The sequence below is a fragment of the Nuphar pumila genome, unplaced genomic scaffold (genome assembly GCF_984573655.1).
Source record: "Nuphar pumila unplaced genomic scaffold, dmNupPumi1.hap1.1 HAP1_SCAFFOLD_199, whole genome shotgun sequence".
In the NCBI taxonomy this organism is placed as follows: Eukaryota; Viridiplantae; Streptophyta; class Magnoliopsida; order Nymphaeales; family Nymphaeaceae; genus Nuphar; species Nuphar pumila.
The window spans coordinates 4108-21966 of record NW_028323211.1 but is presented as its reverse complement, the minus strand read 5'-3'; the positions used below and the strand labels follow the sequence as shown (position 1 = coordinate 21966).

The 17859-nt window shown below is 51.5% G+C and overlaps 1 protein-coding gene across 1 annotated transcript; it reads right to left on the bottom strand.

Moving 5' to 3' along the window:
* Positions 1-1601: 1601 nt before the first annotated feature.
* Positions 1602-3341, bottom strand: LOC149810836 (uncharacterized). Its single transcript, XM_089994106.1, has one exon. It carries the CDS (start codon positions 3339-3341, stop codon positions 1602-1604), a length of 1740 nt encoding a protein of 579 aa, XP_089850232.1.
* Positions 3342-17859: the final 14518 nt, after the last annotated feature.

The window sequence follows — 17859 nt, the reverse complement described above, 5'->3', positions numbered from 1 at the left end:
GAATCGTGCGCATGTACGTAGAGCATGTGGGCACTATGCTGGCAGTGCAAAGGTGATTGGGTTTTACCCTGACCCCAAAACTGTCTCTGAAGCATTGTCTCGACCAGACGGGCATTTGTGGCAACAACAACAAGCTATTGACAAAGAAATGAGTTCCCTTAAGGAGCATGCTTGCTGGTCCGTAGTGCCGTTACCTGCTGGCAAACGGACCATTGGTTGCAGATTTGTTTTAGAACGTAAGCGTAATGCCGATTACAAGGCACGCCTGGTAGCACAGGGTTTCACTCAAGTGCCAGGAGTTGATTATGGTGACACTTACGCACCTGTTTCCAAGTATGCTACTCTAAGAGCATTTTGTGCTATGGTTGCAAATTTAGATTTACAAGTGCGTCAAATTGACATAAAGACAGCGTTCCCGAATGGCGTCTTAGAAGAGGAGGTGTACATGCGTCATCCTCCCGGTTCTAAGGCACCTTCAGGAACTGCATGCTTGCTCCATAAATCTATTTACGGGCTCAAGCAGTCACCACGAGCATGGCACCAGACCCTTAAAGAGAAGTTACTATCCAAAGGCTTTGTCTGTTCTGAAGGAGATCCTGCTCTCTTCTTGAAGTTGGGTCCTGATGGAACAGTTTTAGCCTTGATTTATGTTGATGACTGCCTTATTGCGGGGAAAAGTCTGGAAGAGGTGAACCAAGTACTTGAGCTTGTCAAAGCAATGTTTGAAGCGCGGGACCTTGGGGAGCCGGCTGACTTCCTCGGTATTCAGATCTGTCGCAATCGTATCCAACGAACTTTGTCTTTGCATCAGAAGCCTTATATTGAGAAGCTTCTTGATGATTTCAATATGTCAGGATGCTCGCCAGTGTCTCTGCCCCTTACCACCCCTGTGGAAGGCAGCCCACTTGATCCTGAGCAAATTGAATTATATCCCTCCCTTATTGGGTCACTCATGCTGCATGAGTGCTAAGTTGTGGGGCGGGTCCGGGTATCCGACCGGGTGCGAGGCCTGCGGGTTACCCGCTGCGGGTGTATTTTCGGCTCGCGGGTAACCCGCCAGTTTCAGGAAGTGTTGTCCGCGAGCCAGCCTGTACGGCTCGACGCGAGCGAGCTACTGGGGGCGTTGCCCAGAGGTGCCCCCAATAGCATGCAACTCAATGAATACAGTACAACCGTTGCTTGTTACTCGGCGTTTGATTTGGTTTAGTTGTTGGAGCGGCATGACGGAAATCGCGACAGGGTTGATGATTCATACAACACTGCGTGCAATAACAGGGCAAACGATGACAAGTTTAGAGGTATTACACTAGACATCCCACACATGCTCTACAGACTCCTCCTCATCATCAGATTCAACATCCTCTGCGTCGTCAGCGTCAGAAGTGCACAGCTTGTTGATCCACTCAGCCTCAGATGCCTCTAGCATCGCAACTGTCTTCTCACCGATGCGAGCAGCAATGCGCGAGTCGGCATAGCAGAAAAGCATTTTCTCCAGCTTCTCAGTACCGAGCAGGGTGCGCTTGTTGCCCATGATATGCTCCACGTCGCGCCAGTTGCGCTCGCACGGTGAGGAGGCTGAGATGCGAGCTGTGATTCGCATGTCACACGGTGAGTACGGTTGCTGACAATCCAAAAGCCTTCCACCAGATGTGGGGCAGATACGAGCTGACAGACGCGAGTGCGAACTCGTCACCGAAGGAGCCAGCCTGAGCAGCATACAGGGTATGAAACTCATTGAGAGCAGCAGTAGCAGACGCAAGGTCCACTGTCAATTTGCGCAGCGTCTTTTTCAAGCCATCCATGACCTCACTGATGCATGCGATGTCACCGATGAGATGCCAGTGCTTGGGGTTGAGTGCATATGCAGCAGCATGCAAGGGACTGTGCAAAAACTGCCAGCGATCTCTGATGATCTTCGCCAGTCCCTGCTGGAAATCCTCAACATCAGGCTCTACTTCAGCAGCCTCGATGTCTTCCTCCAACTTGTGCATGGCAGGGTACACATCACCAATGCATGGTGCATCACAGTCCATCAAGCGAAGCACAATCAGCACTGGCGTCAACAGCTCAACTAGCACTTCAATGTCCTCAGCAAGTTCATTGTTCTCGATCACTTTCACGATGGCCTTAGCACGCTCGCGTTCAGAGGGCTGGTCAGGCTTGATCTTGTCTTTCGTGTTGGAGAGGGAAAGAATGTACTCTTTCCACGCAGCAGTCAGCACAGCAGTCTTCAGGGCATCACGAACTTGGACATAGCGCGTGAGCATGATGAGGTTGCTGGCAAAGCGAGTCTTAGCAGGCAGCAGGAGCGTGAGCTTACTGTGGTCTTTGAATACCTTGTAGGGTACCGTGCGACCCAGGACCCGTACCACAGCCTCCTTGCACTGCTTGATCAGATTGGCAGCCCACGTGTGCTTGCAAGCATCCTTCATCACCAAATCCAGTGCATGTGCCGTGCAGCCATGAGCAGTTATGTGTGGGTACTTCTTCATGATGGCCTCGCCAGCCGCTTTGCACACGGGCGCATTGTCCATGATCACAGAGACAATCATGTTCGGTCCCACCTCTTCAATGACTGTCGATAGCTGGTCGCAAAGCCAGACTGCGTCCTTCTTCTGGGGTCCAGACACCATGAGCTTCTTGAAGACATGCCCAAGTGGAGTGCACAGCATAGCGTTGTACATGTTCCACTTGGACTTGTCGGTGTAGCCGTCTGCGCAGATAGTTCCACCAAAGTCGCGCAAACAGTTCGTCACTGCTGCACAGTCGAGCTCAGTCTTGTCGTAGAGTTTGTCGAGCAGTGAGTTCGCCAGTTTCCAGCGACCCGGTGGCACATAGTCAGAGCCAGACAGAGCGAGCGCAGCGCACATCTCCTTGAATTCCGGTGTGTCAACAAGCCGCATCGAAACGGCATGCCCGAAGAAGAAGCTGGCAATTGCTGTGTCTGCGTCAAGTGTGCGATGCGGGTTGAGCAGTTTGGTGAAGGCCATGCTCGCTGACGATTGCGCATAGAACTTTGTAGCCGGACCTCCCGATGGACACTTTGAGATGCCGTGCCCACCCGTGAAGTGGTGGACTGCAGTCTTGGCGTTGATCTGTTTGCGCACCAGGCCGCACAGGGTACACTTGGCGTCGTAATAGCCTTTCTTGCTCAAGCTCGACACTTTCCAATATTTCCATTCAGAGCCCTTTGGCTGCACAATCTTTGACGTATCACTGGCAGATGCAGCAGTTTCAGGGGACTCCAAGTCATCGCCTAGATCAACGACATCATCAGTACGCACTCGCTTGGTCACGCGATCAGGGTCCGACCGCACCATGAACGAATTAAGGGTACTCATGTTTCCAAATATTGTTCGAACTACAAGCAAACTGCTTTAACGCCTTTGCATATGTTGTTCAGCCAATGTCGGGTCGTCCAACACATTTCAAATTACGATTTGAATATTTCGCGCCATATGCCAGACGCTCGCGCGGAAAGGGCAGTTTGCGGGTGCACCCGCGCGGGTGCGAAGCTCGCGGGTTACCCGCGACGGGTATATTTTCGGCTCGCGGATACCCGGCCAACAACATAGCTCATGCATCTTGCCAATTGCACACGTCCTGATATTGCTCAAGCAGTCAGTCATTTGGCACGATACCTCAAGAAGCCTGATACCTCGCATTGGTCTGCTGGTATCAAGCTCCTTCGATATCTGTCTGGCACAATGGACTTGGCTTTAACGTTTGGTACTAGTACTGGTTTGATAGGTTACACTGATTCTGATCATGGCGGAGACAAAGAGTCCCGTCGCAGTACTACTGGCATTGTCTTTTTGTTGCATGGTGCTGCTATTTCATGGCAAAGCAAATTGCAACCTACAGTAGCGTTATCTACCACTGAAGCTGAATATCAAGCAGCCGGAGCAGGGGGACGCGAAGCCCTTTGGCTCCGAAAGCTCTTACCTGACATTGGGGAGCCCATCACTGGCCCGGTGCTCATGCTAGGTGATAACATGGCTGCCTTGGCCCTGCTTAAAAACCCCATGAGTACTCATCGCTCTAAGCATATTGATATCATACATCACTTTGCTCGGGATCGAGTACTACTGAATGAAATAAAGTTTGAGTTTGTTCCTACTGCAGACAATGTTGCAGATGTGTTCACTAAGCCTCTTCCTGTGGCAAAGTTTCAGCAACATGTTAGTAGCTTAGGACTCAGACCTTTAGGATCTTTGCTCTGAGGAGCTGCATGTCATGGTGAGGACTACCTGAGTGCTCCTTCTATCAGGTATCCGTATTCGGGTCGATTGTATGTCCGTTCCGAGTCGCTCGGGGCAAACGTTGTGTTGTCCTGTTTGTCCGTTGTGGGCCATGCCTCTGGTTACGACCATGCCCCCATGCGAAGACGGAATACTTGCTGCATTTTCTGTCCACTGATGAGCTACGCCTCTGGTCTATGCCACTGCCCCTGACCATGCTGCTCGAGGAACTAGGTCTTGATGTTGTAGTGTTGCCTGGCTCACTCGCCCTTACATATGGGGAGTGTTGAAGAACGAAAGTTCTCATGTATGTATAGGTCGAGTACATGCATGAAACTGAAGTTTTGTGTCGTTGTTCATTCATCCTCTGTGCACGGTCATCCTATCCGCGCACAGATAGATAGCTATACCGTATCTATGCCAGCGCCCTAGGAGGCCCTCATAGAATACTTCCTGCCTTCCTACTCTCAGTGCGAACTTCATGAAGGTACTTCTGATTGCCCCTGGGGGCACTGAGGTGCTTATTGTGTGTATAGTGTCCTTGATCTCATGATCACAGTGAGTGAGGATGAATCGTATTTATATTGAATAAGTTGACTTGAATTGTAACTAGTCTGTCCAATCTCTCAATTGTCAACACCTTGCACACCAGGTCTGTACTTGCTGATTTGTGGTGGGTCAAAGTGCTTTGATACAGCACAAGTTCACAGGGCCCCAGACTTCATTTCTGTCATCACATGGAATGCCTATTGCATGATGGATTTGCTTGGATGCGGTAGTGCTGTAAGAAGATACACCATCATGACATCCCATGGATAATGGCGGGAAGTAGTCACCAAGCTAACAAGATACATCATCATCATGATCATGTCGTTGAACTTAGATTTTCGTTTTTGAATGTTGAGCGGACTGCGCGAGCAAACAGCTAATTGACAGCAATTTTCCAAGTCCATATTGCCCCTGCTCACAGTGATGACATTTTTGACAATCAACTCATGTGTTGCTGAGCAGCTGGTTATCTATTCTGTGTCTTGATGTTCTTGACAAGGACCGACCCCTGGACTAGATGACGTGTCGGTGCTTGTTGAAAGTTCCTCCTGTTGCTAGCCCTGCAAAAGTGTGGCCTGCATGCTCAGCTAGCTTTTCTATCGCCGTACAGTTTTCAAACCTTGTGTGGAACTGCATGTACATGATGTAAAAGAATACATCATCATTGCACAAACAAGCTTATCACTGTGAGGTAGTTTTGAAAACACTTGGTGCATCATGCTGCGAAAGTTTGTTCACCATGCGTCAACATCGTAACTAGTTCAATGATTATCACTACTGAGCGTCTCATTGGATCAGTAGTGGACGGGCGGAATTGCAGTGGGCAACGTTCGTGTGCAACCCTTGGACGGCACCGTCAGGCTGCAATCTTCCAGTAAAATAGGACGAATGGTGCTTGGCGCGGTTGCGGCACCGAGAACACTCTAACTTGGATGAGTTCAGCACAGATTGCACTTGACATTGCAGATGCTCTATCACTACGACGCAAAGAGTCCGTCGCTCGTCTGTCGCGTATTCTCACACAGAGCTGAGTTCATCGTATTGGCACTTGCGCTTGCAATGACAACCACAGGCGAGTCGAGTATTCCGATGGCTGTTCTGGCGCAGACAATGGATATTCTAGTTCCAATTTTGCAATCACGTCATGTTCGAGTGCTTGGGCGCCTACGCCAAGTATGCAGCACCCTAAGGGACGCAATTGATTACCGCCTTGTGCATACTGGTTTGTGCAAGAAGTCTCTGTCCAGAAAATGCAGTGACGAGGAGCTCTGGCAGATCTGCATGGCTGCTGTTGGGGGTTCCATGATGGAGGTGCAGCGATTTTCAGAGCTCCGTTCCAACGTGTCAGCTCAGCTGGGGGAGGGCCAAATATCGATCCCTTGCGTCCATCTGAGCCATCTCATGGCCGCTCTGAGCCTGGCAATTGCAGATATGCAAATAGAAGAGGGTAAGAGAGATAATTTGTCGCGGCTGCTGCTTGGCTTGCCAAAACAGTCCGAAGAGCCCCTGATGCCAGGCCTTTCAGGGTTGAACCTTGACGCCGACACGCAGTCAGCTTGTCCAGAACAGGGGACACTCTCAAAGCCTGTACTCAAATCATACGTCCTCAAATCAGGGTTTTACGTGGAGGCTAGTCCACAAACGATGGACCAGCTTTTCGACGCCATCGCATGTGTACTGAGGATTGGCAGAGGACAGCTGACCAGCGCCGGCACTGATGCTCTATACGCCTGCCTGGCCGCGCTCGCAAGCAGCAAGGTGCACATGAACTGCCTCAAACGATTGTTTCCACGGCTGCAAAGTGTTTCTTCCCTTCACTTGAAGGCGCTTGATGGACCCCCCCAGCATGAGCTGGACTACGTCCTTTCGGCAATGTCTGAGGAGGGGTTGATGCGTTTGAAGCACGTCACCATCAGCAGCTTCAAGGTCCCGGATACGCTCCAAAACCTCAAGGCACGCACATCCATCTGCTGGCTCGCAAACAAGCTTGCTGCCCCTTGTGTCTGAAAAGTGAACGTTGCAGGTGGCTTGGGTGCAAGCTGTTGCCATCGTGCTGTGAGACCGCCTTTCACGCCTTGTCACATCCGACAGGGTGTATCTAGAGGCTGCGCTCTGACATTCTAAGACACCTCGACGCAGGTCAGATATCAGTCCACTACTCAGTGGGCAGAGGCGTCACGCGAGCCGAGTTTGAGGCTCGTGCACAGAGGTCGAATTGCTTGACAGCAAAGCGTCCCATACAGTCAGAATTTTCTGGCATGCAGGTACTGAGTAATCTCGTTTCGCTGGACTGGTCAAAGGCGCTGCATGACAACCCTTGGCCCGGCATTTTTGGGTCATTGCCAGCGCTTGCCACTCTGGTGCTACAAGTAGTTCCCCCTGAGCAGGAGCCAGATGCATTCAAACGCCAGCACTTGGAAGCCCTGACAGATGTCCTGGCGGGCATGCCGGCACTCACTTCTGTGGACCTCAGTTTGCGCATCCGCTACCGAGGCTGCCTCTCCTGCCTCTCGAAACTCTCCAGTGTCCTCGCACACCTTCAGGTGTTCTGGTCAGCTACGTGGACCAGCGATGATGCACAGGTACGAGTATTTCTGCCTTGAATTGCGTCGATTGGTTGTTGGCAGTGGTGACCGCCTGTCGCCTGGGGAACCGGCTGTCATGCAGTTTGGTCGAGGGGCCGATGTTGAACTTTGAAGCATTGATGGGACAAGAGTATTCCGGACACCAGATCTTTCATGTAGCATGGCATCTGCAACTGTACAAAGCTTACGCAAGTTGAAAGGGGGGGTGTACCTGTGGCCAAAACAAGTGGAACTGTTGCAAGGTAGTGGTCTTGCCCAAGTGAAGTCACATCATCAAACAACTGATTATACAAGTGCTCCTTCACGGGCCCAGGCTGACATTGCATTCTACTTCTCACGAATACTAGCACGGCTGTGCTTACATTGCGAAGACCGCTTCGAAAGGCTAAACAGCGTTGATGCTCTTAAGAAGTTATGAAGCTTGCACCATAACGCGCTTGGCGCTCTGTGCAGCCACGATGATGCTATCCCGTTGGTTGCGTGACTTTTGGCAGGAATGGTGCCATGCTTTCTAGCACAGGCAGTAATCCATTTGACTTGTGCACACATAACACATTCAACCAACGACGAACTTCCAACCATGGATGCCAACAGTTGGTGATGCGCACAAGTTGCTGGCGTTTCCCCATGAAGTAACAAATCATGCCGTAAGAGTTCAGCATACTTGTCGTTTTTCTTAGCGACCTTGCCTGCTTGTGACCACGTCTCCAGTACCCTATGCTATGGTATTCAAACTCAATGATCGCCACCTTACCACTTTGTATCGATGACGCTGCTCCTTCTAGGACGAGTGGGTCGTGGCCCTCAGTGTCAATTTTCAAATAGTCGACTTTCCGGATGCCTTGTGCCGTCAAGAATGTGTCTATTGTGGTTGTGTTAATAATGTGAAATTTTGAAGCGGGTAACCTGACGTTCATGCCTAAGAGCCCTCCTCTTTCGTCGCCCTTGGGTCCAATGGGAAACCTTGCAACGGTTTCTATGTTTGAGCCCGCCATATTGTGTAAGCTGACGGCAGAAGAGTTCACCCACCACTGCAGCACCTTGAGCAGGCGGAAATTTGCCATGGACGGTTCGACACCGATGTACTTGCAACCTCGCTTAAGCGACGTCGGTCGCGGCAGTTTTTGCCTGCAGTCGTTGCAGGTGCCACACAGAGACGCACGCCCCTTGTACTTGGACTCGTACAACGCATTCAATGATGCTGGTGTCAGCTTCAAAGAAGGCATGCATATTCCCAACCACTCCGCGGCAACGTACCCCTTGTTTGCACCAATATTCAGAATCAGGAAAGGATCTTGTGAAACATGTGCACTTTCATCATCTTCAGTCTGCTGTCGTGCCAGTACGAGTTTCGCCACGTCCACTTCCGAGCAACCACTCCAAGAATTCCAAGAACCCGCCAACGCCCGTCGAAACTTACGAGCCTGAATGAGCTTCTGATCCAAGGAGCACCGGCCCCAACTACTCTCCAATAGGTCAGTCATTTGATCTGCCGTCAACTGTGTAAGTTGCGAATCGAAGCAAGCAATAGAAAGCACCACAGGACGCTAGGGTATTGGACGCTTCCCTTAATGAACGAGTTGAATCCGTCAAAGAAAGCTGTTATCTTTCAGATGATGAAGTTAGCATATCCTAATGAATGATCAACAAATCCAGGCGGTGCTCATGCTTCCGTGGTTCACATCGCGCGACTCAGCTGGCGAGAGACAGAATTCTACACATCTGACACAGACCCCGGACAGTACATTCGTCTGGGGTATGGCGTCTTCGTCACAAACAGTGTCACTGTCAGTTACATGTTGTGTAAAGACAGCCGGACGATGTGTGAACAACAGTTTTGTGTGAATACGCATGCTGTGTGTGAGCGTTGTTGGATCGTCATTGCGTCTGAAGCCATGTCGCCCAGGAATGTCTTGCACACCAACTGCCACAACGCTTTCTTGACGGCCATGCACCGCGCAGGTCATAGCAGCTCTCCCCGTGACCGTGCATGTAGAAGCCAACTCCCTCGAGTCAGCTGCCAGCTGCGCGTTTGCAGACATGACCAACATGACGAGCCTGGTCTACACGGGGTACATGTATGACTGGTCAGGGGCGTGGATGCACAAACCGCAGCTGGACATGGACGTCCTCACCGAGCTTCCCATGCTACGGAGCCTTTATGCCGCCAGCCTGCTCCTTCGGAACGCGTCTTCAGTGAGCTGCCTAACAGCGCTCACCTCCCTGGAACTTGAGGAGAATGAGACCGCGGGCAATCAAGGTAATTTATTCTGCTGTCTTGCCTCGGTCAACATGACAAACCGAACGATTGCCAACGATTTCTTGAGTACGATACTTTCTGGCAAGTTCATGAGTATGCGGATTGTCTCCCTTGCCACAAGGAGGCAATCTGAGCACTGGCCTGCGTGCAAGGCTTGTGCATTGGACCGCTGGCTGCTTCATTGTGGGAAAGCTTCCTTGCCGAAACAATCTTGCGATACAAATTTGAAACAGCAATGTCAGAATATTTATAGCCCGGTGATTTCTGCACTACCGCATCCACATGGACATTGGCAACTTCAAGTACTACTTGGTCCATGCTATCACCATTACCGATAAAGGTGCATGTTCATGCAGTGCTTCTGCCCAGCTCGCAGTGGACTCACAATCTGGATATTTGATGTATGTCTCGGTCGAGTTTCGGTTGAACCAAAACTCTTGAAATACACAGCAACGGCTGAATGAAACATGTACATATACACATGCTGATCTGAGACACCCGGACATGCAACACGGAATGACCACCTGCGCCTGGCTCAGGCAATTGCAGGCAAGTGCTCAGGATTCAGCAGTCTGCCAGTTGTATATGCAAACACTACTGGATGTTGCGCGCACTTCATCTCTGAAGATGTCGGCAGCATGCGTTGGGGGATGCAGTGAGACTGCCTGGTGTTTGCGAGTTGCTGCGGCACCCAGACAGGCTGATTAAGCACCTGTTCCGCTTGGACTACTTGCAGACCTGCCTCAGCAGATCCTCAAGGATGGAATCATGTAGCTGTTGCCCATGTTCTGAGAACGTTCATGGCTTTGGATATGATTTCCAACAGTAGCAAGCGGCAACATTGTTTGGCCCTATTACTACTGCTGCGGTTGCATGAAGGCTGTTTGAGGTCCCAGCAGACACCGCTTCACGCAATCAAAACAGTGGATATCGAGTGACAGATAATCGCAAGTCATGCCATGTCGGTGAAATAGAGGTTACCGAATTGTCTTTGTCCTTGAAGATGTTCAGGCGGGTTGCAAGAGTACTATCCTTTGTTTCAAACCGTTCCTATCTGGTGAGTTCGTGATTGAGAGCAGCAGACTCATGGTTTGAAGTCTTGGATCCTTTGAGCAGCAAGCGCCTGATTTGCCATGCCAAGCATGCACTTCTCCCATTGTTTTCAAACCACCTCCGCACAACTTGCGGTGCTGAGTCATCAATGCGGGGGCATGACAGCACAGGTCATAGCTCGTCCTTTTCGGCTCATTGCTTCAGGTTCCCATCCATGCTTGTGGAAGATACGATTGCAGCCAGACAGGAAGGTACACGCGTGGTGATCTGCAGTCAAAGACAGCTCATATAATGCCTGCATTGTGCACAGCCGCTTTGTATCTTATCGGGTATTGTGCACACCTTGTGCACATTGCTGCAGAATCACGCTCATCTGCAGTGCCAACATGCGCACAGCAAGCGTCGGCCGCGTGTGCAGATATGGGCTGGTGCAACCTATCTGTGCTCACGGCGCTCGAGAAGCTGAAGCTATCTAAGCGCGACCACTCTGCGGATGCCACCACCTGGGTGCCCCTCACTCCGCTCTCCAGCCTCACCAACTTGACGTCGCTCTCGCTGGTGGAGCTACCAGCCGCGGACGCAGACTTCTCATTTTTGGCCTCGCTGCCTCGCTTGGTTGCCGTCTGCCTCAAGAACACCAACTTCGACTTATGGTCGTTGGCTGAGGAGGTTCCTCTCTCTGTACTGGCTCCTGCACGCCGCCATTTATCGAGCTTGCAGCTGACTCAGACCCTCTCTTGGGACGCGGCTGCATTGGCAGAGCGCGAGCAAGGCGACCTGCACCTTCCAAAGGGCTGTATGCCCCTCAACGCGCTTCGCGGCTTGACGGTGCGTTCCTTGGTGAGTTGCGAGTCAGCTTTGACTGGGTAATGAAGGGGGGGCAACCGTTGATGTCTTGCCAACCTCCAATACCTGAGGCAGTGGCCAGATTGCTGCATTGCAGCCCTGCTGCGCGGCAGGCTGTGGAGAGCAAGGTGTTTGAGCTGCCTATGAGCGTGCGTGATTGGTATCGCAGCTGTCATGAGCACCATGCACAACGCAGTATGGTTTTGACAGAAGCCACTCGTCATCGCATGGGCGTGTTGGACCTGCACTGCCCAAGGTCATCGCGTCTGTTACGTAATTGTGTGGTATAATGGCAAGCATTTGCCAAAAGTAGCGCAAAACAAACAGTTCACAGAGTGTGTGCCGCACTTTAGCAAATGCATATACTGGGTGTGCAACAACCCAAAGCCTCCTAGTGTTGTACATCATCCTTTCCCTGTTTCGAGGACGTTGGCATCAGATATCCACATGCATGTGATGTTAGATGCCCAGGCTTGTGCAGACCTTGACGAAGGTGGCACGGTTGCAACTGCAAGGCTTGCCCCACGTCGGAGCGCCTGAGGCTGGTGACTACGTATTGCAAAACATCGCACCATTGGCCGCCCTCGAGTTCCTGGAGCTGACTGGCACGGGCTCCGGAAAAGGGCTTCCTGTCCGCTGCTTGCACCGGTTGCTGGCAACGTCTTGCCGCGAGCAATACCCGTTCTTGGCGTGTGTTCTGCTGGACCCCTGCACCGGCACACCCGCATTGGAGTGGCAGAGCCTTGCCAAGGCCACCCACCCCCTCATTCGGGCATGCTTCCAAACGATTGTGTTGCCATCGCCTTGCACTCGTGCTGGAGCACCATGCGCGCTCTCATCCTTGGGCCTGCTTTGTGCAGCATAGGTTGTGTAGTCACTGGCTTGGTTTGATACTCGCCAGACATCGGTCAGTTGGTACAACCCAAAGCACATGAGCTGTGCACGACTCATATGAGTTGCCCACCTTAAAGCAGGGATGATCGGGCTTTGATGTCTTGCAAAGCGTGTGACAAACACCCAAGCCGTCAGTGTCACAAGGCTTTGTCACAATGAACGTCGCCCGTTGGGAGATGCTACTGCGTGTCATGTATATGCTTTCAGTGCATGGACACGACACAGTCGCTTTCCTTGAAGTTGGACTGCCATTAGCCAGGCACTTACAAGCATATTAGCTGAACTTTTTACTTATGCGCTGATGTCGGTCTGCACTCTTGAGTGTTTCAAGATGTGAGTTGTGCAGGTACTGTGGGCCGATGCCCACTTGCGAAATGCTGTGCGTGAGGCGCACATGGCTTTCGACCAGTACCACACGCCAAGATATCATCAATATATTGCATGATGGCCCACATAAGGCCGCACGAGGCAGGCCAGTGCCATGCGGCTACCGAGCTCAGTGGCGTACTGCACATGTGCTCCTGACATGTGGAAGTGGTGCTGACCAATGTTACGTCCTCATCTCAGGGCCTCATCGCCACGTATAAAGGAGCCAGCGCAAAAAATCAGGGCATCCCTTCCCTCTGGATGTCACACCAACGACGTGCGCTGGAGATCTCCAGGCATGATGGGTTTGTCTCGGCAAGCTGGCACGATGAGACGCCAATAATATTTTCAAGGCAAATACAAGCATTGCGGGAATGCCGGCTGGCCAGCGTCCTTCAAACGTTTGTTCTAAATCAGCAGCGATTCAGAGCCCTTCCGGCGGTGTTGAGATTCTATAGGTCAGCACGTAACTACATGCTGGAGCACAAGCTGCTGCATAGGATGAACACAGTTGTGACTTCCTGCATTGCCCAAGCCATGAATTCAGGCAATTTATCTGAGGCAGATAACTTATCTGAGATACGGTCTGGCAACTGTTTGCTGGTAACCAATCGACTGTGGAAAGCACGCGTAAATATGCCAACCCGCCAAGGATTTGCGATCAACAGGCGCAAGCCCTTTGGACATTTCATTACTCTTCGGCACCCATTTCTATGCAACAACTGCAAAATCTTGTAGATAATAGTCACGTGGTTTGGCCTGACGGTGGCGTCCGCATCCTGGACTGAGTCGTCACGCACCCCGCGGCTGCGTCGTACATGCGAGACGCTGCGGAGGCTGGAGGGTCTGCGGCTGCGAAGGCTGAGGCGCGGAAGCGGGCGGACTTCGAAGCGGTTGGCGAGGGCTCCGCGTTCGGCTTTGTGCCGCTTGCTATGGAGTCGTACGGCCGCATGGGTGTCGCGGCGTCGCGGTTCCTATCAGAGCTTGGCGATTTGGTAGCAGCGGCGGGACGGGTGTCTAAAGCCGCTTTTGTCCGGACCGTGCGTCAGGAGCTCAGCTGCGCCCTTTGCAAGTGCAATGCGCGCATGTACTACAACTCTCTCTCGCGCATTGCTGTGCGTGTTGGACACAACTTCCAGCCAGGATGTGATGAGCCGGCAGAGGGCCCGGTTGAGGTCTGACTTGCTTCGTTGTTTGTTTGTGTTGCTGTGTGCTTTGTCTTCCTTTTTCTTTTCTTTTGTTCGTCTTTCGGTAGCCTTTCCTAGTTCTGCCGGCCCTGTCGCTTGTAATATTATAGTCATCATATGCGGCCGTCTCTGTCCTAGTCCAGGACCTAGAGTCTTGGGCTGTTGTGCAGTAAAGAGGCCGGTCATCTCCTGCAGGTTGATAGTTTTGCAGACTCACGAAAGCGGTTAGGACAGTAATGTCAGCGCAATTGCTAACGGTGTTTCCTTCATATCACCACAAGTGCGTGCCTGCACACTAAACAGACTTCCTGCTAGTGCATTGAGTCAGATTGGCACAACGATACAAGTGCCTTTTGAATGTGGCGAGGCCTCTAAACAGAAAACACTGACGTGCAGAGATCAAGTGTGACTTTGCCACATTCATGTAGTGTAAATGATGCGACATCGCTCATTGCATCAGATCATTTACATGCTTTATCAGAAATAAGCTTGACGAAGGCCCAAAAACAAAGAAAAAAGACTCGTGGCTCGGCTTGACCAAGCGGTGGCAAGGCGGAAGATTCTGTTCAGACAAACAACAACCAGCCAGCCATAAACAGCATTGATGCATCCAACGGATCACATGCAGTACATTGCTGTGCCACATGAGTTCTATCTGCTGAGGCTGCCCTTGCTCAGTCCATCCGCTGCCTCGTGGTGGCAATCACCACGTCTTCCCAATCTGCGACTTTTCCAAAAGGTGGGAGGGGTTCGGCCGTGTTAAATGCAGCCGCCTCGAGCTTCCGCCGCACTCCGAGCGACCGCCTCAGCTCCGTGGCATTCTCAAACCCTGAACCCTGTGGCGGGGAGAGCCCTAGTGAGGTGCCTGAGGAGAGTCCAAGATCTGCCTCATCACAATTCACGAGAGTGGCTCTGGTTCCGCTCGCCGAGGAGTGTTCTCCGTTGAGCTGTCCTCGTGTTTTAGCTAGTTGGTGAAGCAAAACTCCTGGCTTGCGCGTTTTGTCTAGCGTCTGGTCGCTCTAGTGCTTCTCTATGGCGCCCCGCCCGCCCTCCCGTAGGTTCGAGTGTCTCTTTTCAGTTTGCCTCTTGTCTTTGTGCCAGCTCTTGCCACCATGGGGCTTCTTTGTTGTGTTTTCTCTGTCACTTGTCGAGACAGGCTGAGGACTAGATGCTAGCACTGAACAACAAGGGCGCAGCGTGCCGCAAATGCCAAGACGTTGCGCCCAACGTCAAAAACATCGATTGGATGACATGGGGGCTTGCATACGCTTTGCCTTCGTTCAGCTGTAGGCCGGTTGTTTTGTATTCTGGCTCAAACAAATATCAAACTCTCCTGCCACCTACCAATCAATAAATGATTGCTTGTAGAAAAGGGGTGCTGGCTGTAGAAAACACCAGTTTACAGAGATGTGTTGTCTATGTGTTTAAAAGCTGCGGAGGAACCAAAGGAGATGTAACAATGGGATGAGTGAGCTAGCAGCTATGTTGGCGCCCTAGAAGTATCATCATGGAAGCGGCCCACTTCCCAGATCAGCACGTTGGTTGCTGTCTTGTTCGTATGCAATGTTATTCATGTACGTTACATATCTTTGCTACCATCGCAACGGATGAAAGAAAGAAACGGTACTGTTGCTGGCGCGTTTCCTTTCTTTCACCCGTTGCGATGGGGGCGAACATAGATAACGGCGCATACAATCGAGACAGCAACCAACGTGCCGATTATAGGGATCAAATTTTCATTGTTCGCCATGCATTGGAACCAACTCGCCCTTTTGAAGAGCCGAGTCAGGTGGTTTCCCTCACGACCTGCAAATCACGCAGCACATCACCTTGGCCAGTCACTTTAGCTAGCCTACGCAACCTGCACTGCCTGAGGTATAGGGTACAAAGTGTTACAAAGGGTCATACATGAAGGCACAGGCGACATAGGTTCGCTTCGTAGGCCTGATCCAGGTTGGAAGCATTGACAGCATTGATGGTTTGGACACCAACCGCATCCTGATCCTAGTCTCGGTATGTCTTTGGGTATGCGGCCGATGGGTTTGCCAACTAGCAGTCTACCTAATTGCCAGATCTCACGAGCTAGATCTCATCCATGTCATCACAGCATTGCAAAAGCGTTTGGCATGCCAAGTGTGAACGGTGAATTCTAAGAGAGCGTGGCTGGTAGTGACTTACCTACTTGCAGTTGCACAGCACCCTGCCTGGCACTCGCGTTGAGCGGTTGAGAAATGAACTCGCGCCATACCTCAAGCAGCCTCTCTTGTGCTTTGAGGCTCAAGCAGCCATCCCATGTTGGGAGAGTCACTACTGAGGGGTCTGTTATGTATGTCGGAAGCGAAAGCATCAGGTCCTGCATGTCACAAAGGCGGAGGCTCATCGCAGGAGATGTGTAATGAGCTGGAGCATCAAGTTATCATCATACTATCCATGCCACACTGAGGTCACTTTGATTATCCTGACGACGCAAGGCCTGCTACATAACAACGGCTTGCACAATTGACCATGGCCACAAAGAAATTCTCCTCAAGCAGCCCTTCCACATTGTATGCAAGGGCTTGACAAGGGTTCAAAGCATGGGCAAGCGCGCCATTCACAGGATAGACACATCCGGGTGGCATCAGGTGTTAAGCAGCATGTGTGTACGTGTAGTTGTCGTCGTGCTAGAGTTCCAAGTTGGGTTGCTCAACAGCAGTGATGGCTCACCCGGCGGTTACTGGCCTCGTTGCCATCTTCACAGACTCGAAGGTATATCTGACGGTTGAGACAGGAGGCCTCGAACGTGAACGTTGCAGACAGCTCCTTTTTACAGTACTGCAATTTCCAACAGTTTTGAGATTCATTCCAATTCGTTGGAGGGCTGAAAGCGGATGGGCGCCCTGGGATATGAACACTCTGGCAAAGAGTTTCGAATCCCTGCACACAGACCGTCTTGTACATGAAAACAAGCCGAAATAAGGCAATGTCGGACTTGGTGGAAGACAGCGGTGCAAGCCATGACTGTCGACACAGGGGTACCAATCCCGAAACCTGGAGTGGCAGGACGACTCTTGATGCACAAGTTCTGCAGGCATGCCAGCTGTTTTGTATCACATGCCATATCCTTATAATATCCGCTTTCATTGTGCTGAGGCCCTAACAGATGAATGGGCGGTAGTGCACGTCCCAAGCACTTCCGCATGTCCCACGAGTTGCCTCGATGACGTGGGTGCCTTTTGCAAACTGTAGGTCTCATGTAAATTGGGCAAAGTACGAGTGGGTGCGTACGTCTTGGACCAGGCAGCAATGGCATGCTAGAACCAATAGCGACGCGCCATCGGACTTGTCCCCAAGAGCTTGAGGGCTGGGAAGGGCTTGTGCCAGACAGTGAGAAATCGTACGGTCAGTCAAGGCTGTCATTTTCCGTCATTCATTTGTGCATGTGCGGAAGCTTCGAGCCAGCCGCTACTTTGCTGCAAGCACTTGCAAAACCCTTGAAGCATTGGAGCCAAGAAAAATGCCTTTCCAGTGGTGCTTCGCAACAGTTTGCAGGCATTAAATTGCATTTAAGCAGAGCAGCATGTCGACCGTATATCCTGGTTCACTGCCAGTCCAACCGACCGCGACAGCTGTGTTTCAGATATTCAGATAACTGGGCTTGCCGTAGCCTATGTGAGGCCTAGCGGGCCCGGCAAACGAGGTCGCCAGTCAAGATTACATGGAGGCACCACCTTACGGCAATAAGTAATAACAAGAAGGCCTGGCGACTTCACAACTCAAAAACGGATGTCACAAACAAGCATGTTCCTTCTCCTCACTGCGCATCGTATATTCAGATAGATTCGTGCACAGCAGGTGCACACGCCAACCATTGTCAGCGTGATCAACACACTCCTGGC